This window comes from Netta rufina (assembly GCF_964035555.1).
Source record: "Netta rufina genome assembly, chromosome: 13".
Lineage (NCBI taxonomy): Eukaryota > Metazoa > Chordata > Aves > Anseriformes > Anatidae > Netta > Netta rufina.
This window is the reverse complement of record NC_140136.1, coordinates 9,494,908-9,519,293: the sequence shown is the minus strand read 5'-3', so window position 1 is coordinate 9,519,293 and position 24,386 is coordinate 9,494,908. Positions and strand designations below refer to the sequence as shown.

Below are 24,386 nucleotides of genomic sequence, written 5' to 3'. Positions count from 1 at the left end.
CACAGAATTTACACAACACTTAAGTAGTGTAGCTAAGTCACGGTTTTGAGTCTATGATGTATTTCCTGTTCGTTTCATGTGTTCAGAGCAGTTGGCTTTTTCAAGACAAATAAAATTGTTCAAGACAAATAAAATTGGGTTTGTTTCAGAGTGAAATGGGCAGTGGAAGCAGCATTAGTGTGTTTTAAAAAAGATTTGCATCACTTGTAATTAATTGAAAGGACGTTTCTGGCAAATTTATGAATGTGGAGGGGGACAAGATTATCCCAGTTTTTCAAAGAGAAAATATTTCTTAATAAACAGTAAAGTTTTTATGGTGTTTGCGAACAGGGAAGTATCTGTGGGAGGATAGGTTTTTTGTGGTGATTTTTTTTTTTTTTTTTTTTTGTAATAGCATTCATTGTGAGACAAATAACAGATGGTTACCAGGAAGTATTATCTGTAACTTTGGTAGAAAGGATGGTCTTCAGGTATGCTTAAAAGTATTTTATTGTTATTTCAATAAATAACATTTATATTTATTTATTTATATTTATTTATATTTTAACATTTATATATTGTTATTTCAATAAATCAATAAATAGAAAGTGTTGCAAGAGAATTGTTTTCATGGGAATGTTCTTTCAGGTGCCCTGATCAACTCAGTGATGATAACTCACATTAGTAGTGAATTATTCTACCCATGTTTTCAAAAGGCAGATTGAGTTTTGCTGTCATAATCTCCATCATAAACTGAGGCAGTTGAGATTTTCTCTCAAGTTTTCTGGTAAAAGCTACCAATAGACTCATTCTGTTACAACCTAGGCCGCTGTATGCTAATGCTGGTTGCTGGTACAATCCAGAGCTGTTGATATTTTTAGAAAATGAACCTAATATTGTTTGGGCTTGTACTACTTTCTAGAGAATATTGCAAAATCATTTCTTTTAAAACAATAACAATTTTGGAAGTGTTGTAATGTATCACAAGTAGTGGCAAGAGCACTGGAGGCTTCATTATATTGGAACATCTACAAGTAAAAATTTTGCCAGCTAACTCTGACTTTTAGCATTAATCCTTGATGTTGATCCCATGTGAGACAGAATCTAAGATTTTCTTTTTTTTGATCTTTATGTCATCTTCAGTAATGAGGCTTGTGTTCACAGAAAACATGGACTTCATTGCATGCTAATGCTGTAAAATGAAGCTGCTTTCTGGACAGAGTTGTTTATTTTTCATGCCATTGCTGAAATCATAATTGGAGTTTGATCTTGACTTTCTGTTTTTGAATGCTCAGTTTCACTGCATGTTTTTTTCCCCATTCCATAGCTATTTAATATCAAGGACATAATCCAACGTTAAGCATTTAGTTACTGGGTATCCATTCAGAATTTGTTTGGGAATTAGCCTGCTCTATTAGCTGGCAAAAATTAGTATAGCATGTACCATCTTAGAGATGGCATGCTAAATGAACTTTGAGAGACTTTATATCCTAGTGTGATTTTTTTAAATTAAAATTCTTTTTGCTGTGTTTTAATAAAATTTTAAACTTAAATTAGCTACTGTGTTCTGAAGTCTACGACAAAGGAAGTGCACAGTGTTGTCCTTTACTTAGAATTACTGCTGATATTAGTGACAAAATCAATTTTCTTCATTTTGCCAGGTGAGTTGATAGGAGGCAGAGACACAAACTAATGTATGAAGCATAGGAAGTGCTATAAGAAAGTGTAGCTGCAAAATTATTATTGAAATTGGCAAAGAACAGTTTGGCAGAAATTGATTTGTATTGTGGCTTCTGTTAATCTGAACGTTTGTGCAAAGTGTTCAAGTTATGAGGAGGAGGCTATCTCTTTAAGTTCTTCATCCTTAAATTGAAGCGGATTGACGAAGGTCTCAGCAGAATTTTGTGGTAGAGCAAAAAAGTGAATTCTTTCTGAGAAATGTGAGTGGGTTGGTGGGTGGGTGTTGTCTTGAAACACAAAGCAGAGCGCTCTTAAGGCTTTCCTTGCTTTCATGGAAAGTGGGGAGAGGGGAAAAAAAGGCATATATTCCATTGGTTTTCTTTTACCAGTTCAATTTATAGAGGAATATGTTTGAAATGTACTTTAAAATATTTAACTTTAATGCTCTCTGTAGATCTAAATGGTAGTTAATATTGATGTGTGTTTTCTACATATTTTAGTTTTGTGCATTGAACAGATAGTGATTTTCACTGTGTTATCCTAAAATAAGGAATCAGGCAGGCATTTTTGGAGGCTGGTAGAGATCCTGAACTTATGCTTTGATCTAGATTTCAACGTCATTTTGAATTTTAAATAATAGCTTTATTGAAATGTCTTTTACAATCATACTGCGTTAATACTATATAATTGAGCTTGAGGTTGGCCCAAAAGACAAATGATTCCATCTCCAAGTTTTGGAATAGCTTATCAGGAGTACAAAATGAAATAAAACGTTTGAGGTACCGTTTTGCATGTTCAGCCAAAGGCCTGAAGGGGTTTCGTGAATTTCTGGGTGTCTCAGTCATTTTCATGTTAGACTCCTTGTAATTTTGCTAAAATATACTTCGTTGAACAGGAGATATCCAGAAAGTCTTGCATTAATTTGCCTTTGTTTTTGCTCTCAGACAGTGCCCTGTTATAAACTAAAATCACACATTCCTGAGTGTAAACTGATCATGTTCCCAATGGAAATTTCAGGAATACTTGTGGCTATTTTCAAAATGTGGAAATCTATTTATATTTTTTCCACTTGTTTTTCTTCCTAGGTTTTGGCACTGATTGCATTCATCTGCATAGAGACCATCATGGAATGCTCCCCTTGCGAAGGCCTTTATTTCTTCGAGTTTGTGAGCTGTAGTGCATTGGTGGTTACTGGAGTTCTGTTGCTAATGTTCAGTCTAAATCTTCACACAAGAATACCACAGATCAACTGGAATCTTACTGTAAGTTCATACAAATCTTTACTCTGTTCAAAATGTCTGCAAAACTGATCTTAAGTTTGGTCTTTGAACTTTACTTTCTGCTGTTGTTTAAGATTCTGTATGAGTACTCTTCATGCTGAGTTAAGTGTACATTTCACTTTGAATACAAACAGCAGAATGAGCTTTGCAACGTAGCAAGATTAAACTATGTTAAATAGAGCTAAAATTCTTTTTTGTTAGATTCTCTTTGGAAGGAAGGACTTTATGCTAATGCCAGTAATTACTGTTTGTGGATGAAGTGGATAAAAATGCAGTCTGTAGTTATTTAACTTTGACAGATGCTGTGTTTACAGTAGCCTGTTGTTCTCTCCTAAGCTGTTTTCCATTTTAGGATTCTGGTGCTACATATATTTTCTTAAACAGATTAATGTAATCATTGGGTAATAGTGTAAAAAATCATGTGCTTTTTGTGAAAATCAGGTGTTGAATTGCTTATGCACCTAACTGGCTGGCAGTGCTTAATGTGCTCTCAACTACGAGGAGCTTTAGGAAATGAACTGCTGGCAATGCACATTCCTTTTGTACAAGTCTCCATTTCCATGCTGTATTATGAATTAAACTTTCAGATTGGTTTGCATAAACACAGGTCACAAAATCAACATGAGTCACTCTAGCAAAAGATCTGTCAGCCTAAGGACAATATTTATATCAACTTCTCTGGACAATACAGATATTTTTGTGCCCATGTTCTATTTTATTTTATAACAGTAATTTTCAAATGATGTTGCAGAACAGTCCCAGAGGTTTCTAGGCTTCTGTGTGATTTTTTTTTTTGTTTTGTTTTTAATGTTGCTATTGCAATTTGTACATTTACCATAGTTGTTTGTAAGCCTAAATGACTTCTCTAAAACAAGACTGGAATGTGGAAATAGATGATTTTTTGTACCCTGGGGATGCATGATTTATTGAGGGAACTCTTCCTAGGAGTGTTTGATTGATCAGATTAGATGGAAGGATTGAAGAAAGTGACACGTAACTGTAGGTAGGGTAGAGCCAGGTGGCTTGCGAAACAAAACCAGTGGAACCACAGGAATTTTATTGGATTGCCTTGCCTTTGCTTCTTTTATCTCCGTTCGGCAAGTATTATCACTGTTTGTGTTCAAAGCAAGCTGAAAAGTAGCAACTGCAGAGAGAAGGTGGTCTGTTTCTGTTGGCAGCCTGGTTGTTTAATGGGCATCACAACAGTCTGACAGGTGATAGCAGCAACTGAAGACCATCCTGGTAAACTGCACAGCTCTGTGACACGCTAGTAAGGTGTGCAAGAGCATAAGTGCATCAGTGACACAGAAGATACGTGGTGGTTCTGCTGGTGTGATGAGAATGGTTTAACAGTAAATGCTGAGTCAGCTTATGGTGAAAGTAAGCTTGGCAAAGAGTATTTTTATCAAGAGACCACTGAGTATTATGCATGGTGTCCATGACTGAGTTGAAGCTGGATCTCTGGAAGAGTCAGTTTAATAACTTTGCATGCCCTTACTTCTGTGTGTCAGTAGCTTTTGTTGAGTAGCTTTTTGTTGAGTGTAAAACCATGGCTTGCTTTTACAGTCTAAGTGTTCTTGTAGGTAGTAAGCTGAACATACGTAAATACAGAAAGCTATCTTTTACTGCCTTTTGACCACAAAAAAAAAAAAAAAAAGCAGGATATCACCTGTAGTGTAACTGGATGCATCCTTTCGGCCACTCTGACTTCTTACAGATTTGAGCAGCACCTTTCCAGTAGCGGAGTGACAAAAACTGCTGGTTTGAGGGCAGCATTACTCATCTCTGCATAGCACTCGGTGTTAGAGATATTTAGAGACAAGAGTACTTAAAAATATAACTGATTAAAAAAAAAACAAACATGGATTGAGCTCTTGGTTTAGGGGAATGGTTACACTCAATCCCATACCTCAACATGGAGCAGCATGACATGGTCAGACTTTAACGTGAAGAACAAATGGAATAATCTGCAAGTGCTTTCACTTCAGTTTGTATTGCTGATCAACAGAGAGAAAAGTAAATACTTGTGATCTTGCAAGTCTCTTCTTCTGATTATGTATACCAAAGACCTCTAGCAGAATTGAGAACTTCTGACGTCCACTAACTGAGGAGACCATCCTTCCTCCTGGGATTACTGACTTTAATAATCTGGTATGATTTAATAGTCTGATATGGCCTTTACTTGTAGAGTCAAGTGGGTGTATCTTCATTATTCAGGTAGATGGAGTCTGCTGGTGCATGTACAGAGTGTGAGATTAACAGCTTCTAATAAAACCTGTGGGAGATTACTTTGTGAAGTTAGTAGGGTATTTAAGAATGCAGAATTATGTGCTTTCTGCCTTAAGAAATGCTTATTTTGGCATTTTATTCCTTACATCTTGAATGTCTATTTATGCATTATTTGCCTATTCCAATATTTCATACTTGCCTGTATTTTAACAGTTTTCATAATTTTGCAGCCCCTGTGAGACAATTATTACAGGAATTGCTTTCTGAACAATATGTTTTCCCATTCCTGAATCCTTTAAGAGAAAATCACTATTTATGCAGAAATTCATGTAGTGCTTTTAAAAAATATGTTTGACTTTATAATGAGCATTTCCCTTGTGAAAAGTCTCAAACTTAGCTTTCAGAAGTTGTTTGAGAGGAAGAAGCTGTTGTGTGGGGAAAAAAAGCAGTGTTAAATTTAGGAAGAGGTCTGTCTTCAAACACAGTGTGCACACAAACTCTCTAGGAAAACCATTTGTTTTCCAAATCCTCCTTCATATTAGAAGACCAGACCATCAACTGCTATTATCCAACACGCAACTATTACCTTTAGTACTTCATTAAAATTACGGTTTTCTAATGTGTTATGGATATTATCTGCTGTCTGTGGTAAGAATGAACATGAGACTCTGCATCTAGCAGAAAAATGCATATTTATTAAAATAGCCATTTTCTGTTTTTTATATTTTTAGCCGTTTGGGAAAAGAGCTTTGTTTTGGTCCTAACTGGGGACTTCGGGACATGTTCACATTTTTCTCAGATAACATGGAACAAACTTTGGAGATGGTGAGGTCAGAAAAGAACTGTGCTTGGGTGCATTGGAACAAGATGGATTTGTTACAGTGACATGAAGGAGTAGTCATTTGCCTGTGTTGCACAGCACTATCAGTATTATGCAGAAATGCAAAAGCTGGGGAACCTGTCAGTGGAAATTTCTGTTTCCTTTACGCTTCACAGCTGAAAAGGAGCCTATTTTGCAAGGAGACTTGCAAGTGGCAGAGGGGAATGTAGTGCACGCTACAGCAGAGATCGTTGCTGAACTGATGAGCTGCTACTTTGAAATGCTTGTATTCAGTGTTGGCTAATAACTGAATCTTTCATTTTGTGTTTGGCTAAATTATTATTATTATCACTGTTTTTTTAAATCATTATTTGAATCTCATATGATCTACAATGAGAGTCTGAGATCTTGCATCCAAGTGGTGTGGATGACATGGCCCTCCAGTAGGGCTGGAGCAGGAAACTGAACAGAAGTGTTTGTGGTAACTTTGTTCTGGTGGATTTGCATCTGATTTGCCAGGCTTTCTGAGAATTCCTGTCTCTGCAGGGTGGAGCCACAGAAATGCTGCGGTACCTAAGATGACTAGGGGAAGGAGGGAAATGATGGCAAATAGCTGGAATTTGACGCAGTCTCTTAGATGACAGTTTGATGAGATAAATCCAGGCCATCAGACACACTGTTGCATAATCAGCCAGCAGAATGGACTACTTATGTATACAAAAAAATCTTCTAATAGATTTTGACCATTTATTTGTATTTTTTTTCATGTTCACTGCAACTGTGTAAGTGTGTTTTGTCTGTGCAGTTCTGAATACAGAGTTTGTCAATGTGGAGCAGCCTTAAAAATGAGGCACTGAGTGGAGCACAGCACAAACTAATTACAGTTCTGCTGGGCTTATTAGCTTGGGCTCAGTCCCTGGGCAGCACTGCTCCAGGGAGGAAACAAAAGTCAGGTGTATCTCTTTGAATACACAGATTGGTGGGTGTATTTTTGTGCTGCCTCAAAACTTATTTCATCATCTTCACAGTTGTTTTTTTTCCCCTCAGTTGTTTGGAAGGTAAAGCCTTGGGGGCAAGCAACTGACACTGAGGTAGTTGACAGGAACCTTGAAGAGATGCCAGACTGACGAAGGTCTTTGCCAACCTTGGCTCTGAAGAGTGGAATTGCAAAGCTGAATTTTAAAGACCTTCATGGAGCAAGCTTGATAAATTTTATTCTCCCATGACCTCACTTTTTATGTTGTTGTTGTTGTGAACAAACATCTTGGTTTTCTTTGGCTGGCCTTGCTGTTGAAAGTGAAAGTGAGGGATGACTTATTTAATTTCTCAATTGTCAAAATAGCAATGCCAGTTAAGGATGAGAAATTGGTATTTTATAAATTTAGAAAGAATTTATTTCTTTCTGGTTTGTGCTCTTTGTGGGCAGTTCTTATTTGGTGTAGCACAGTGTAAACAGTGGTGCATTATTCTGTAAGCAATACAAACACGAGCTTGAAATACCCAGAAGTATTACCTGGTTGGGTATTTTTTGCTAGTAGGTCTGTTGCATTGTGAAGAAAACTGGTGGTCTGTCTGTACAAATTTTTTGTCAGAAAAATGCGTGGGAAGCAGCAAGGAGCAGCTAAGTAAGAATTGAGAGGGGAAATAGGGGATCTTCAAGGAACCAAAATAAAGCAGGGATTATGGAAGCTTTAATTCCAGAATATATTTTGTCATTTACAGCAGGATTACTGCGTCTAACAAAGCTTGTATTCCAACTCAAAAAACTAGTTAGAAACAAGAAATAAACCATATGAGTCTTGGTTTTGAAGCCACTTCTTCCATTTCTTCAAAATCCTATCATGTCCTTGACCTTCCTTTTGGTGAGCTGACTGAGGTTTTTGAAAGTCACTTGTTTTGTTTCATGTTTTTTTAATGTACTTTGCTTGAGATGCTGGCACCAGAACCTGTTTGCAGCAAGCCCCAGACACCTGGGGCTGGAGGGGGACCCCTGAGACTGGCGGGCTGCTGGGGCCACGGGGCCCTGCGGAGCTGTGCTGGGGATGGGCGGCGTGGTCCCAGGTGGTGAGACGGGCACTGAGGCACTTCTGCACAGCTTGAATCCAGCCCTGCAGGTCGCTAGCGTGTTTCTGGAGCTGTCAGCCACAGACTATTTTGTCAGAGCGAAGTGATGTTTACCTGAACCTCGAATAGCAGGATGTGGTGTTTGAGTAAAGTCTCCCTTACCCAAGTCCAAACAGATATGAAAAAAGAGATAGGAATTAATACCCCTACAGGTAATTTGGTTCCTTCTACCTAGCACTTGTGCTTGAGGAAACCATTATTTCAATTAGTATTTTTTTATGCTCATACAAAGTTTAATAATACAAATAGAGAATAACATTATGTGATTTTGACCAGGGATGCTTGGTTTAGAAGATGGACAGGTGGGTTTGTAAACTTCAGATTGATAGCTTCATATAGGAACCAGGGGAACAAGTTCCTGAGCCATGCAAATGAAGTACTGATGGAAGAAAAAACAGGGGCATTGTTTGTACTACCTCCCCCCACACAAAAAAGGGCGACAGAAAAAGGAGAAAAACAGAGGAAAAAGGAAATGCTACTTTGAGCGTCCTTTTGTTGAAACTAACTTGGACAGCAGCTAGTAACTCCTGTGACCTTCCATGACAAATTCAGGTTGTTGAGATGCACAGGTTTTTCTAGATTAGTCATGTGGCAGCTTTAAACTCCATCTAAATGTGATCTAGATATTGGAAAGCAAATGACAAAAGTGGGATCCCTTCTGAGCGGGATAGCTAGCTGGAGATGGCAGTAGCAAATATGTGTCCTTGGATACTCTCCTTTGGATGAATGCCACTGTTAGGACTGCTGGTGACTGAACAGAATGACTTGTGAGTAACTAGCAAGGGTGCGGAAGTCAATCGTTTGATTTTGAATTGTTTTGCAAAGGAGAAAGGGACCAGCAGCAGTCTAGAGTGGATTTGATTCAGCTCATAGATTTTATTCTCTGTTATGGATGGCAGCTTTGTACAGTGTTTTATGGCACAGCATACTGTCTCATGAGGTTGCTGTAATTTCAGCAGAAATTCTTTTATCTGTGTGATGTGGTTTTTACTTTGTCTATAAATATAATAGTAAGAACTTGAGCTACATCATGGCCAGATTTGAAAGAGCTCATCTTTTTTCAATTAGCTTATTCTTTTATTGTCACGATTATTCATTTTCTTTTACGTGGAAAAAAGCTACATTATTTTAGGGAGTGTCCTTTGCTTCTTGAATTCCTGCTGTAGTTCATTCTCTTCTTGTTTCTGCTCTGATTCTTTCCAAAACCATTATATATTTTTTTCTTTTATCTTTCTTGTTTGAGTACCAAATTTGGGATTAAAAACATCCCCGAATGTGTGTGTTGGTGATTTTACCATTATGTACCTATACAACAATGTTATTGATGTGTTGTAGCTCCTCAAGCTCCAAAGAATCTGGCTTGTGGATATGAAATTTGTCTTAGTTTTAGGTTTTTAAGAGACCAGTTTTACTGTGCAGATGTGAACCAATTATTAATTGCATTCAAAGGTTTTTACCTAAACAAGGAAAATGAAATGACAGAAATTAAAAAAAAAAATAAAAATGAATCAAGATGGAATAAAGTATTCAGATTTGAATTGTTGGATTCTTTGCAAAGACAAATCTGATATTCTTTGTCGAGAGTGCAATAAAATATAAACAGTCATAGGTGCTTTTGAAAGTTCATCATTATATCTTTGATTTCCTGGAAAAATCATGACAAAGGCATCTGCAGGTACATTTCAGCAGTATTTCAAATTCTGCAATTATCTCAAACTTGTTATAAGAAGCCTCCAATCAATCTGTAGCATGAAGACAGATGATGTCCGTTATATTGTGGGTAGGTCTAACGATCTTGCTTATTTTAACCTCCTTTGACAATTTGATCAAGCTGTTAGGTTCAAAATTCAGAGGTCAGCAGGATTAATTGATAAGTACATCTAACCCTGTAAATCATGCAACATTGTGTCATCCATTTAGTCATTTTTTAAGTGTGGTAATGAGGAAGTACAAAATGTGTCTGAAAAAGAAATCTGGATCGTAAGAAATAAGAAGAGGAATATTAAGTGTGTCTTTGGCTGTTTGTTCTAATGGTACCTTACAGTTAAAACTTATTTAATTTTGAATATGACTTTGATCTTAACCTTTCAGCTATTGATTTTGTTATGCTTTCAGTTTTGATGTGCTTTTCTATGCTATCTTATTTAATTCAGCCAGTATTTCTTGATTATATGAACATCAATCTTCATGTACACAGCTCAAACTAGTTAATATTCAAAGCAGTTTAGGTTATTTGATTTATACTATGAGAAATTTTATCCTCCTTTTAAGTAACGTCCGTGGCTCTCTTCTGTACCCTGTCCAATTTTTCAAGATAATCTTAAAAATGTGGGTAGCAGAACAGAATGCAGCATTCCCATGTTGCTTACAAGGGTGAGATAACCACCTTACACCTATTGTGTCCGTATATCCAAAGGAATGTGTAAGTGTGGTTGCCCTCTCCTCGGTGTTTGTTTTCGTCATTCTTGGTGACATACCTGTGTGTACTCTAGAGACTTGATGAAAATGTTGTATGCTGTTGAGTCTGGTGTCTATTGACATACATAGGGAGTAAGGGAAAAAAAAAAGGTGCGTGCAGATGAAAACCAAAGCTCTTTTTGGAGACCTCAGAATTACAGGTAGAGCTGCTAAACTCGAAAGTTGGAGAGGGAGATACTTGGAGACATTCTGGAATGTCACTTCTTTTCTAATATCTCTCTCTTAAAAGCATCTCTCCAAGCCAAGAAGTTATATCATTCAAGCTACAGTAACTATTAAATAAAGTTCTGATTGTATGTGATGCCATTAGTAGCAGATAACATCTATCTCAACTTGAACCCTGTTCAAGTTCTAGTTACGCACTACCAGGTGAAGACATGGTAATAGTTTCCAAGAGACCTGCAGTTGTCTTACATTTCCTTACTGTTTGCTAAGGTAGTCTCACTGGACTCGTGAAATCTGAATACATGGGGAGAAAACAGTGGGCAGTGGAAACCACTTGGATTTCTTGGGAAAGTCCCCATTCTTGATGAGGATCAGGCCACAGTGCTCAAGTATACAGTTTATCCCCTGGTATGCTTAATTTTGATTTAGCTGTCGCTGAGTCAGTACCTTTAGATGGGTAGTTGCCCCGTGGATTGCACAGCACCAGAAATGCTCAATTTTTGAAATTACGTTCTAAAGCATTTTCAAATAAATGGTGGCTAGAATTTAGTTATGTCCCACTGATACGTTATTGACCTTGATTTTTGTAAGGTATGGCAGCCTAATGATCTGAACAAGTGGCATATGCAGCACATGAATAACGGAATTGCATGTTGCTTAATATTTTTTCAGTGCTTGAAAAACAGCAAGAATTTTCCCTGAACCTACATGTCCTGAGGTGTCACTGTGCCTATGTTTTGAAATGTCTGCTTGAAACATCAATCCTACGCAATAGATATGTATAAACCTCCTGTGCATTTTTACAATACAGGCAGCTGCTATTCATAAAATTGACCATTAGATATGTACTAGTGTACAGATAAGGCCTCAAATTTTACTTTAGTAATTTAACTTTATTAAAATTTTACTTTAGTAAAATTTTAGGCGTGTTATGTGGGCAATGCTTGGAGAGTTGTTGTGATGTGAAAGAGACCAAAGGGTTTCAGGGGTGTTGGAGTCTGAGACTCAGATTGCTTCAGCGTCAGCTGAGGTGGAACAGCTTTACTTATTGCTTGTACTGACAGTCTGTTCTTAGTAATCCCAACACAAATTGAAGTAAAACATCCAGAATCCACATTGGTGCCTTATGCATACGTACTATTTGATTTCTATTCACCTATTGTGAATAGAATTGTTTCCTTTGTAATAGACTTTGTCATCCTTTATATGTGATAACTGCATAGGAAGTGGGACCGTATTACTGTAGTTTTTGTTCTAACCTTCTTCCATTTTGTCAATTCTAATAAAAGCAAGTAACTATTATTGCTCAGTAATGCTAATTATTTTTTCTTTTTTAGGATCTGGTCAACACTGGACTCAGCACTTTGTTCTTTTTCATTGCCTCTGTAGTACTTGCTGCTTTAAACCATAAAACTGGAGCAGAGATTGCTGCTGTGGTAAGAATTTGAACTTCTTTATATGCAATAATGCCTTCTATTAAAACTAAGATTAACTTTTCCCTTGTGTTCTTGGAGTATTTCTGTTACTTTTGCCATCCCAATTTACTTCTAATTTTACAGTTGGCTATGCATTAATTTTGATTCTAAAAGAATTGGTTATCTTTGAATTTTGTCTCAAGTCTTGAAGGAAGAAACAGGAAAAGAGATTGCTGAGAACACTAACAGTTTTATTTGTCTTGCATCTTTCTCTATAGATAGCTTAGGTGTTACAGCAGTATATTGCAAGCTTACAGAAAAGGTATAGCCAAAGATTCTTATGAAATTGGAGCTGCTAACACTTAATCTTGCTGAATTCTTCTTGCTCACTAATTTTTGTTTTGTAGAGGGAGTATAGTGGTGCTTTATGTTTTTAGATTTTTCAATCTAGAGCAGTAAGGTCAAGCAAATAAATTTTGTGCTCCCGTTCACAAAGCTTTTTATTTTTTTTTTTTTGCAAATGTGGGCGTTGAAAATCATGAGTTCTGCCCAAACATACAGAAAGCCCTGCAAATCAACTCTTCCTTCAGGCTCATACATAGTCTGGACTGGTCATCTCTTGTCATTTGTCGACTGTTACATTCATCCAAACAGTTCATTCCGCAGGATGAAGAGCTGTATTCTTCTTTACAAGAGGTTCTTCATTGAAGTTGCATTGCAAGATTTAATTGTCACATTGGTAGACAGAGAACTCAGTTTCCTGGGATCATTAATCTTAGTAGCTTTCACAGATTCTCTAGATCATTGTGGAAGAAACATCAATATTATGATGATTTGTCAGTGCAGTAAGATAGAAAACTTAACTTCTGAAGAATTTTTTTATGAAACTACTGTTGTTCTTGTTTTCAGAAATTGTCTTTGACAAGTCTTTCTACCTCTTGTAGATATTTGGTTTCTTGGCAATGGCAGTGTATGCTGTGAACACATATTTAGCTATCAAAAAGTGGCGAATGAACAGCAGACAACAAAACAGTCGTCAGACCAGTGATTACATACGTGCTCGGACAGAATCCAGAGAAGTAGATCATCGCCCTGAGATTCAGCGTCTGGATGCATGAAAGCGATACTCAAATGGGACTGCAAGGGGAAAAGAAGTGCTCATGGAATAAACTCCCTCATGGAATAAAGTGTTTTTTCTTTATTTAAGGAAGGAAAGGAAGATCAGATGGTGGCAAAGAATGTCGAGCCCTGCATATGTGCGTAGATGAATTGAGTCAGAAGCTGTTGTCATGAAGGCAGTAAATGTTGGTCATTCAAAAGCAAGAGCCATTTAAGACATCCACATATATATATACATATATATAAAATATATATTATATATATATATGTTGCGAAGTACATTAATGTGTTGGATTAACTGCACAAAACTTTTCTTCTCTCTCCTAAGTGCAAGCTCTGGATACACATTCTGTCGCTGTATCTTCGTCTGTCATAAACACTAAGACCAGCACTATCTTGTTTGTTTAATATAAGAAAGAAATCCACCAGAAGAAAAATTCATACCTGTGAAAAGGAAGTGAGGGGCAAATAGCAATAACTTCAGTCATGTATTGTGTCCAGCAATTCTCTGTGTCCTTCCTTGTGCAGCCTTGGCGGTGCAGTTCAATTCTCATCTGCAAGATCTCACGCAGTTTCATTGGTGGCTCACTCATATAGCTGAAATAAACAGATGGATCATGTCTTTGGGTTGATCGATTTAATGTTGAGGTAGTTGTCTTTGGATTACTCTGAAATCACCACATTCAGTTCATGCATGACCTTTGTTGGATCTGAACTTATGCAAGATTAGCGTGTTTACTGAATGGTCACCATACTGTAATGCTTCCAGCACGAGTACGTGGGGTTTCTGTTAACGTTGGGATACGTACTATTTTGTTTTCCAAAATGGGGAAAAAGGCAGGGTGGAGAAGGGGGAGGCAGAGGGGCACAGTAATGAAGGGGAGAAAGAATGAATTGTCATTCAGTAAACTTGCATTCCAGTCATGTTTTTTTTTTTATTTTTTTGTTCTTTTAAGGTTCAACCTTTCTGAGAAGCATAGGGTAAGCAAGAACTATCAAAAAATTCATGTACTTATAATGTAATCTTAGGAACACTGTATTACGATTCATCTAAGACACATTTTCCTTGTTCAGAGGGTTATTTGCTTCTTCTAAAAACTGTTAGTAGTAAGCAAAATGTTATTTTAATTGGGTATGTCTGCAAAAAGTTTTTCTAGTATTTGTTGTTTTATTTAAGAACGGTTTTACCTAACTGAAGTTTTCTTAATTGTACTTCCAGTGAAGATGAGGGTGTTATCTCTAATCAAAACTCGAATTCTGCAGTAATCAGTTTTACAATGTTAAAACAAAGAAGTTCCTCAGTATTTTTCTGGTTTTATGGCCGGTGTTTTTATCTGTGTAATCTATTATTTGGCATATGGATGCCTGCATATTACATGAAGAAATGTTGCAGGGTAAAGATCTCAAGTGCTGAATTCCTTCCGGGTTTAGGCTAATGAAGTAATTGAAATTAGTGGAACTATGCCTGAATTTATCTCACATGTGACTTTAATGCATTTTGTATTGTTTGTAATTTAGCTGTACTCTTAAGTGGTTGAATGCAGTTAACTGGAAGCTTAAGAACAAAAGGCAATGCACTGCAGACAGGTGATTTCGAAATACTAAAACCAGGTTATTGCCAAACAGAAGATCAGTATAAGTGCCTGGGCTTTTTAATATTTGAGGGAGCTGAGAGAGTTCCAGACTTAAACCTTACATTGCAATGTTTGAATCAAGCAGCAGGAAATTTATGTGTGGAAAACTGGTTAAAAACTAAACAAACACAACAACAAAACTGATCTCATTTGTTGAAAGGATGCAAGACATGGACTCCTGATGGCTCTAGAACAGAAGGCCTTTATTGCCCCTTTTCACTACTCCATATACTTTCCACATAGCCCCATGTGCCTGAATCTGTCACACAATTTGTTAGAGACCCTCAGACACGCCTTGAGCCAGCCACCAATTGGCCACTGCCCCAAAGCTCATCTTTAACACTGTAGCCAATTTTCTTTTTGACAACCTTGTTCAAGGTTTTGTTTCTACTACTTGTTTCCTCATTATTTCTATTTCAGGGATGTGTGAAACAGCGCGGAGCCACCTGCAAATTCCTTTCCCACAATTCGTGATTTTTCTGATGTCTACAGTGCATTTCACCTGAGTTGTTAAGACTGAGATTAAAACTAAGAGTTCTAATGAGGTTAGAGAAAACTTGCCTTTCTAAACTAGAAGTGGTTTGCCAGTTACTGTATTAACATCTTACTTAGCTTCATTGAAAGTTAATACCAAAGGCAACACCAGTTTAAAAAAAGGATCAAAACATAGTAGCTAATCTCTTGTTGGGTTTACAGCATAGATGTTTAATTAAGGTGGTGTCTCACCAGGATTAATGAGTGTTTCATGAAAAGAAAATGACAGCTCAGTGTTCACGCTGGCATGAAATAATTAAGTTACTGAAGCCAGCATAGTTGCTTTAGCCCTGTTGTTTTTCAGCACTCTAAAAGTAGCATGAGCGTATCTAGACCGGTATTGTAAACCAGCATTAAAGCAGTTGGCATAAGTATCATTTTAAAATAATAGTATAAAAAATAAATAAAGCCTTACTCACAGAATATTGTCCTGCAGAAGATCCATGCTTTGGAGTGGTACCCACATCTGAAGTCAAGAAACAGAAGTTAGGTCTTACGTAAGAAGTTATGTCTTATAAAAAGTGTAGGTTTTCCATTGAGTATATCCTGATGCTGGTTAATGAAAGGATTGAAATGGTGTGTATGAAAGAAAATGCCCTTTTCTCTCTTCCGTAGTCCCTGTGCTGATTCAGTTCATCTGACTTCTCAGAAATATGGGAGGTCTCATGCATCTACAAGTTTATGGCTTTATCTTCCAAATCCTTACACCTTTCCATACCTAGACTAAAGATAACTTCACAGAGCTTTTTCTGGAGTGAGATCATGAAAAGCTTTTGTTATCTTTTAGCTGGAATGACAAATGCTTACTTGGTATGAATGATAGTTATATTTCTAATATCATATAATACTTCATCCTGTAGTATAGTATAGCTGTATGACCTTGAGTACTTTTACACATGAAATAAGTTTTCTTGAGTTGAGAATGATATGCCATTATTTATTACTTACATCAATAATGACTTGAGCTTAGCACAGCTTTCAGGATAGAATTCAAAGAGAATATGAATTGAAAAAAATACTATCTGATACAGTTGGAAAACAGGAAAACAAATGTAAATTTGTAATTTCCTTATTTTGGGGACCAAAGATGATTTTAGTATTGTACAGTATATACTTTCTAAAAGTCTAAGTTAAGCATTTATTACTCTTCAGAGACATTATTTACTATTTGCATTATAGAGTAGGGAGATAAAGTGACCATGAGATGGACAACTAAAATCGAAGCATTAAGATCATATGATGCTTAAGTGGTTGACATTTTTTTTTCTTTTTCCCCCAGACAATTTTATATAATGGTTTGAAGAGGTGGTGATGTTTTATTAAGACTGTTATCAGAACTGCAGTCATCATAAAAGGGAAAAAAAAAAGTCTCTTAAGGAATAAAACTGAGGTAAAAAGGTGTTTTTGTTTTTTTATTTTTTTTAAATTTTATTTTATTTTTTAATTTTAAATGGGAAAAAGTGCTTCTTCCAGCCACCTAATCTTATTTGAAAGCATATAGGGTTAATTTTTCCTGAGCATACAGGGTTAATTTTCCCTTTAGTGTTAAAGAATGCTGTTTAGCTTCACAAAGGGACCCAAAACCACTGTAAATAAAACTAAATGAAAGCTAAACACCTGAAACTTCTATGAATGGGATGCTTGAAGCTGTAGTGGCATTCTGATTAATCCTCAAGTCAAAACTAAGCCCTCAGGTGTGCAATCTCCATGTATTTCTGCATGTAGAAATGAGGGCAAGTTTTGCAAGCTATGCAGACATTGAAATATCCATTAAACAATAGGAAATGATTGGAGCAACAGCATAGTAATTGTTGTATAATGTTTCAAGAGTAGGTATCTTCCTTTCAATGGCTATGGTCAGTTTGGTCAGCCTTAGTTCAAGTTTATTATACATACATGTAATGATGCGCAAACTGCCTACAATAGAAGCAGGTTTCTAAAACCATAATAAGAGCTGATTTGACAGTTTAATTGCTCCTTAGTAAAGTTGGTTCCTTTTTATTCTCTGCTTGTTCCTTCCATTTCATAAATTCATGCCTCATTTGTCTTACGTTTTACTGTTTAGTTTTGTTAACCCTTCTTTGTTATCTGTACAGTGTCTGCTTCACTATAAGGAGGACAAGAATAGCATGTCCTTTTGCTTAAGTATGTACTCTTACCTTTTGTGATAGCTTATGTTATTTGGGCTGGATATGCTGGGGGATTTATTATTTTGTCCCATGGACTTTGGAAGCTAGCTGGTATAGTATTCGTTTCTTCTAGGCTTTCTGTTAGCAGCCACATGCTCAGAGATTGAGGACCAGAGATTCATGACAATCCTTGAGATTTGATGCCTATATTTCAGTTTGTGCTGTTCATTGTTGGCTTTATATTCATCAGCAATGAGCCATGCTGTGGAAGCAGCTTGCTGTCTTCAGCTTGAAAGATGTTTATTAGGTGTGAACTGAAATTGGTAACGTGGAGTGCTTCTTCATAGGCTTTGTCCCATGTTTCACTGTGCATCTTATGACATGATCTAGAATTGCTTTACTGTATCTGTTTGTGTTTCATTGTTGAGTGTAGAAAGAAGAGGGGAAAACTGGGGAGAACTTGCAAGTTTTTAATTATTATGATTATTTTTCCATGAATTACTTTGTACCATATAATGATTGTCCCTTCCTAATCCAGCAGATTTACTGGTTCTTAAAGTGTTGCGAACAGCAGCAGAATTGATCTGCTACAAGCTGCATGTGGACTATGAATTAACCACTAGTTTTCCATAAACGTTAAGGTCCCAAAGTAAATGTTATATTTGCCACCTTTGTGCTGATTTGGGAGTTTGCAGGTACAGTAAACGCTTACGTAATAAATGGCTTTATTAATGCAGCCTTTTTTTTTCCCCCTTGTTCTGTATCTGCTCTTTTCTTGTCCTGTGACACCTTTGTAAGCATTCTGTTCCTGAACAGAATGTAAGCATTCTGCTACCTGTTCTCTTTTTTTTTTTTTTTTTTTTTTTGGTGGTGGTGGTGTTTTTAGGGTATAATTGTATAATTTCACCAAAAAAAAAAAAAAGTTAATAGCAATTCAAATAGGGTAGAAAATAATATATCCACTTGTAGTCAGATGAGATACTGAGCAGCTTTGTGCATGAGAATTGGAGCGTAAATGACAAATCCTATGCTGAAAGCTCTGGAGCCAAGCATCTTCAGCAGATACTTAGGAGAGAGAAATGTAGGCTCATTTAGATTATGAACATGAAATGTAGTAAAGGATGGGAAGGAGAAAGAAAACCAAACCTGATGCTTAGTAATTTGGTGTTTTCAAAACGTGTGAATATGAAGAATCCTCAACTGCAGAAGGAAATTTTTTTTCTGCACTTCATAGAGAAGTTTACAGAGACACTTTGACTTGGTGATAAAAGTAGATGTAGAAATGTTTCTCTGTTCCTAATCCTGGGGCCAGGCTGCCTGTGTGTTATGGCTGGAGAGATTCTACGCCCATTTTGTTAATGGTGTATTAAAACCTGAGGTACGTTGACAAATCATTGTGATTATCAGATGACTTCTACTGAGCTCAAGTGTTGTGGTTGGTTCGCAAAGACCTGCAGGATCTAGAAGCTTGCATCAGGAGGGATGTATGTATCTGGAAGAAAGGATTCTTTCAGACTGGGATTTCTGCTTAGTCCCACTGCAATGAGTAAAGCCATCAAGTAGCATTTCTGAAACGGGGTGTGTAGTTTGCTGTTTATGGGATAAAATAATAGATTGTTTGTAGGGCCTTTTAGCCAACAAAGATCAAAGACTGTGCAGATACAGATATCATGTATTTCAAATTTAATGGCAACAAAAGTAATCATTTTACAATGAAACTGAAATGGGCAAAAAACAAACAAACAAAAAAAAAACAACAACAAACAAACAGCAGAATGTTGTACTTTTTGCCTAGCAATATTTTCTTGGAAAAAAAGAAGTGTAGGGTTTGTCATACTCTTCTCTTTATTTTAACAGAAGGAGTTGATTAAAAATGAATTCATACACATATTCAGGAAATTTCTAAATTCTCTCTCCATAGAGTTTTTCCTGATATGCTATTTTCCCTGTTAGTCACGTAGATCGATCTGTTCAACAGAACCAGAATGGTGCTGTCCAGCCTGAAAGGGTTCCTTTGTTGTCTAGGTCTTATTTTTGCATTGTCTTTTTAAAATCTGTCTATAATTTAACCATTTGTATTCTATAAATAATCTTTAAAAAAAAAATCTGCTTACACTGTGATTTATAGTAGCCTTTAATTTAGAGTATACAACACAATCTAATTTTCTTTTGGGATATGCAGCTTTCAAAAGTGTTCTTATATATGCCCGGAAATAAAAGTTGTCTATTTATCATGAAAATGTGATTAGGTAGTTACCTATCCAGAGTCCCAGTGCAACTCTTTCAAAAGTGTGCTGGATGGATGAGTTAATGAAATTGCCTTTTAATCTCTATGGGTTAATAAATATTTTTTTATAACTAGCCACAGATATTCCTTTTTAAATTATACTTGGCAAACAGAAGATATTTAATTTTATATACAATATACATAGTTACCTTGATTGACGTATTTATAACATAGAGCTTTGAGTTTACTATGAAGGTTTTATCATATACCATGGACTTCATGGGTAGAAGTTTTAAAAAAAAAAAAAAAAAAAAAAGGAAAAAAAGAAAAATACAGTTACCATATATGGAAGGATATGGAAACTTTCTTCATAAATTCAGAAAGAGGACATCAGAGCATTTCCAAAAGCAATAGCCAGATCTTATTAACAGAGTATCTGTTTTTTTCTTATTTTTGACTGGGGCTGGTCCCTACAGCTATTTTAGTAACATCTGGATGTGAGTAAATGAATGAAATATGACCATCTGCCTCTTCCGACTGTCAAGGACTATTGTCTAGAATATGGGAAATTTCAGGGTATTGTTTATTTTGCTTTGGACAAATGTCTCAATAGACATATTTAGTTAAAACCTTCATGCATTTGAAAGAAAATACCCTCTATTAACTAGGCTGATTTATCACTTCTGGTAACCTTTTAATCCCAAAGGTATTATAGTCTAAATATTTTCAGTAATGTTACATTTATCCAGATGTCTACAGGTTAAAATGGTTCTGGCTAGCACCCTTTTATTACAACAATTGCTACCTTCATTTTCTACTGTTTATACTTTAATCTTGAATGTTTAACAGTTTCTACTTGTTGGATATTGTGAAAGGAGAGTGTATCATATAGCATTACAGTTCATCCAGCTTTAACTCATATGTCACGGTTCTAGAATAAGGTGATATTTTGATTTATATATTGTGGCCAATTAATTGCATTTTTAAATGATTTCTGTACTTACGACACAACATTTTTAATAACATTTTAATAACAAATGATTAGCTCATCATTTTATCTGTCTAAACTTACTCTCTTCTGTGTTAGTGTCATTTTGAATCTATTTGTATATGTTGAAGTTTGTAAGGGTTCAGGAACCCACAATAAAATAGTAAAGTATGTATTTATTTCTCATTATAATGCTCAGTTTTGATTTAAAAGTTGACACTTTGTATGTCTTTTCACAGAATTGTAAACTAATACCGAAAAACTGCTTCACCTAGGGTGCCTTCCATGTGTGGTATAAACACTTGTCATTCACAAAAAATAGAGATGTAAATTTATTAAACCAGTAAACACTATTTTTGTAATGTGAGTCACTAATGCATCTCTGGCTTTATTGTGCTTTATTTTCACTAAAAACAGTTTTATGGCTACTGTAGTCATTGTTTCCCTTTGTGTACTGCATAGTAAATATGGTCTCATGGTGAATCAAAAGATTGTATCACTTTTGCTCTTCTCTGCCTTCAGCTGCTACCTGAAAGATGGAGATAAAGCACATTGCTGAAGTGAGCTAGAAGGTATTCCAACCCTTTCCTTGAGACTTGTATAAAGAAATGCTCAGTGTGGGATGTCTGTATCCTTGGTGCTGATTCAGGGTCCTCTAGAAAAACATAGTAGGCATAATCTAAACATTTCTGATACTAGCTCATAATTCACAATTTATGGTGTCTGAGAAAGGAGCATCCCGGCCTGGAAGACTTATCCCTTGGGGATATAGTTTCTGTACTGACAGATTGGTAATTGTGAACAGCTCAGATGTATCAGTCAAAATAGTGGGTTAGAATTCTGTCTTCGGACTGAGCGAAGGGGATGCAATTTTCCTTTTAACATACGAGCACAATTCTGCTATGTAATACCATTGGTATTTTGCTTTTGAAGTTTGAAAAATTGTAATGTATTGCCAAGGAAAATCTTCTAAGCGTTCTGTATGTGCTGCTGCAAATGCAGAACCTGTCTCTGTTATTCTTACTCAGGCAAAATTCCCCATTGATTTGGGGGACTGCAGGATCAGGTATCTATTTATCACCATAAACACGTTCTGATCAAGGATTTGAAGAATATCACAAGCTAGCAAATGTGCATATAAAGACAATGTACAGCCTTGAAGCAATCTCACATTATTTTGGTAAGTATTTGTGGTCTCATTTAAACTGCTCACAAGGCCAGCTGATAAAATTGATGCTTTCTGTAGAGGTACCACCAATCTGTGATCTGATGTTACTTCTCAGTAACAGCGGGAGCTTACATGTGTAAGCATAGCATCTTCCAGCTCTGTATGTGAAAATCGTGCTCTTAATGCTTGGACAATTTCAAAGGCAAGGTAACTCTACAAGAAAACCTAGCTTCTAACTTGTGTTTTACACCAATGATGATTTTTCAGTCTGTTGTTCACTTCTTTTCTGTCAGTTTTAATGATAAACAAAAACACAAGCTGAAGAATTTTCTTGGAATACAGAAAGCAGTCCTTTTTTTTTTTTTTTTTTTTTTTTTAAATCCATACCATCCTAGCATAATTTAAATGGTGTATTTATCGTTTTAAAATGTCATGTTGTTTTTCCAGTCTTTTGTATATGAGCACATTACTTTTTGTAATTTTTTATTTAGTTGTCTTTCATTTTTTTCTTTCTGATATCTGAAGATTTGAGCTCTATGGATTTTCATGGTACTCCTCTGATTATGTCTTCATAGTGTTAAAAGTCTGTATTTTTGTATGTAGGGAAAATGGTAGTTTTCTAACACTTACTTTGATCAATATAGTATGAAATCATTTGTGAAGGACTTCCTGTTCAATAAATGGACATATTAAAGCACTAAAACATTGTCTTCATCTGTAAAGACAACATATAAACTCAGCACAAGGTGTTGTGGTTGATTATCCAGCAAGTGTAGCTGCTAAATGTATTTCGTATGCAAGACAATGTCATAGGGGTTAAAACAACTGAACCAAAAGACTCTGCCTGACGTTTTTGTGACTGCATTTGACAACACAAACTTCATAGATGCCGGAGTTAATGAAAAACCATGTATAAGCAGTCCATGATGAAAGATTATATGTAGCAGAAAGCACATGGAACCGCTTTGTTGCTGAAGTGGTTGTGGCGGGATTGCTCTGGTGAGGGTTTCTCTGTCTGTACTCTGGAATGGAACAAAACACTGTGTCTTGTGGTTTGCAGCAGCATGTTCTGGACTGAAATGCCATAGTGAGTAGGTAACTCTGCCACCTCGTGGGGTGAAGGTTGTGTATCTTACCTTGGTGTGATCTCGATTTGGGGCATTCAGCTGCTTTAGGTGCAAGGTGAAAGCATGGAGTTCAGAGGGTAGGAAATGAGAAAACGCACAGATGGTTGAATGAGTTGTGGGAAGATATGGACGACATGCTTCACAGTCACATGAGCGTGTGGGGGGTAGACAATGGTGGGGACATGACTGATGAGCTTTTACAGGGGGATTCACTGTGAAGGGTCATGTGCTTGTACAACTCTTCTGCAAGATAGACCAGTTCTTTCTGCCTGTGGGGGGTTGTCAGCAGGAGTAGATGTTAATGAGTTGTGGTGTTGCATCTATTGGATCTGCTTAGAGATCAGACCATAATGTAATTGATAGTGTTTAAGAAAACAAACAATTAGCGCTGGACATAATGGCATATTGCTGCTGATGTGGTGTTCCTTGGTCAAGAGAAGCTTTGTCAGCGGTTGAATAGAAAAATGTTTATTCTATCTAACTTCTGAACAGTGAAGACTGACCTCGTTCCCCTGGGAAGACTGTAATTGACTGCTTACTTAATGGATCAGGCTCACAAGATGTGACAGACAACATCCAAAATATATAAAATAAAAGCACAAGTATTACCTGGTCAAAATGAACATTGGAAACACTTTTTTTTTTTTGTTTTTTTTTTTTTCTTTTTTCAGGATAATAGAAGGTAAAATGAAAATTTTTGAATACATCTTAATTTTGTTTTACTGTCTGACCATTCAGAGTAATAAATGATAATAATAAAATTGTCTGAACAGGCTATTCAATACATGCCTGGCAAAGTAATCCTGAAGCAATTAATGGGAAAGTTTGCCTCTTCTGTTGATTTTTTTATATTCTGATGTGAAAATGTAACTTAAAATCTGTTGGTTTTCTAGTGATAAGGGATCTCTGATGGCTAAACCTAAAGGGAGTGTTATTTACAATGTTACTGGTTGCCAAGTAAGCTCAGTGTATCTCTGTCTGCTAAATGTGCTAAAACTAATGCCTGTTTTGTTTGTTTGTTTGTTTGTTTGTTTTTAACAGTAGAGATATTGTTTCTCCTCGCAAGACATGTAACCATGTGTAATTGGTCTCTGGGTGCTGGCTCTGTGCTATCAACTGCTTCCCCAGCCTGTGGTGTCCTTTGTGTTGGAGTTCCCCAAAACACCGTTATTCCTGCTGGTCAGAGGCAAGGCAGTAAAATGAGATCTTAAAATAAGTAAAGAAAACCCAAATTTCTATTAAAAGAGGTTTTAATCCAACATGGTTTCTAAATATTAACCATGTACTAGT

The 24,386-nt window shown here is 36.3% G+C and overlaps 1 protein-coding gene across 1 annotated transcript in view; it reads left to right on the top strand.

Annotated features, from left to right (window-relative positions):
* Window positions 1-13,357, top strand: part of CMTM4 (CKLF like MARVEL transmembrane domain containing 4) — a 29,803-nt gene extending 16,446 nt beyond the window's left edge. Inside the window, exons 2-4 of the mRNA XM_084294583.1 lie at window positions 2,745-2,921; window positions 12,093-12,191; window positions 13,115-13,357. Coding sequence (XP_084150709.1) covers window positions 2,745-2,921; window positions 12,093-12,191; window positions 13,115-13,288 — 450 coding nt within the window. The 3' untranslated portion in view covers window positions 13,289-13,357. The remainder of the gene's footprint in view (window positions 1-2,744; window positions 2,922-12,092; window positions 12,192-13,114) is intronic.
* Window positions 13,358-24,386: the final 11,029 nt, after the last annotated feature.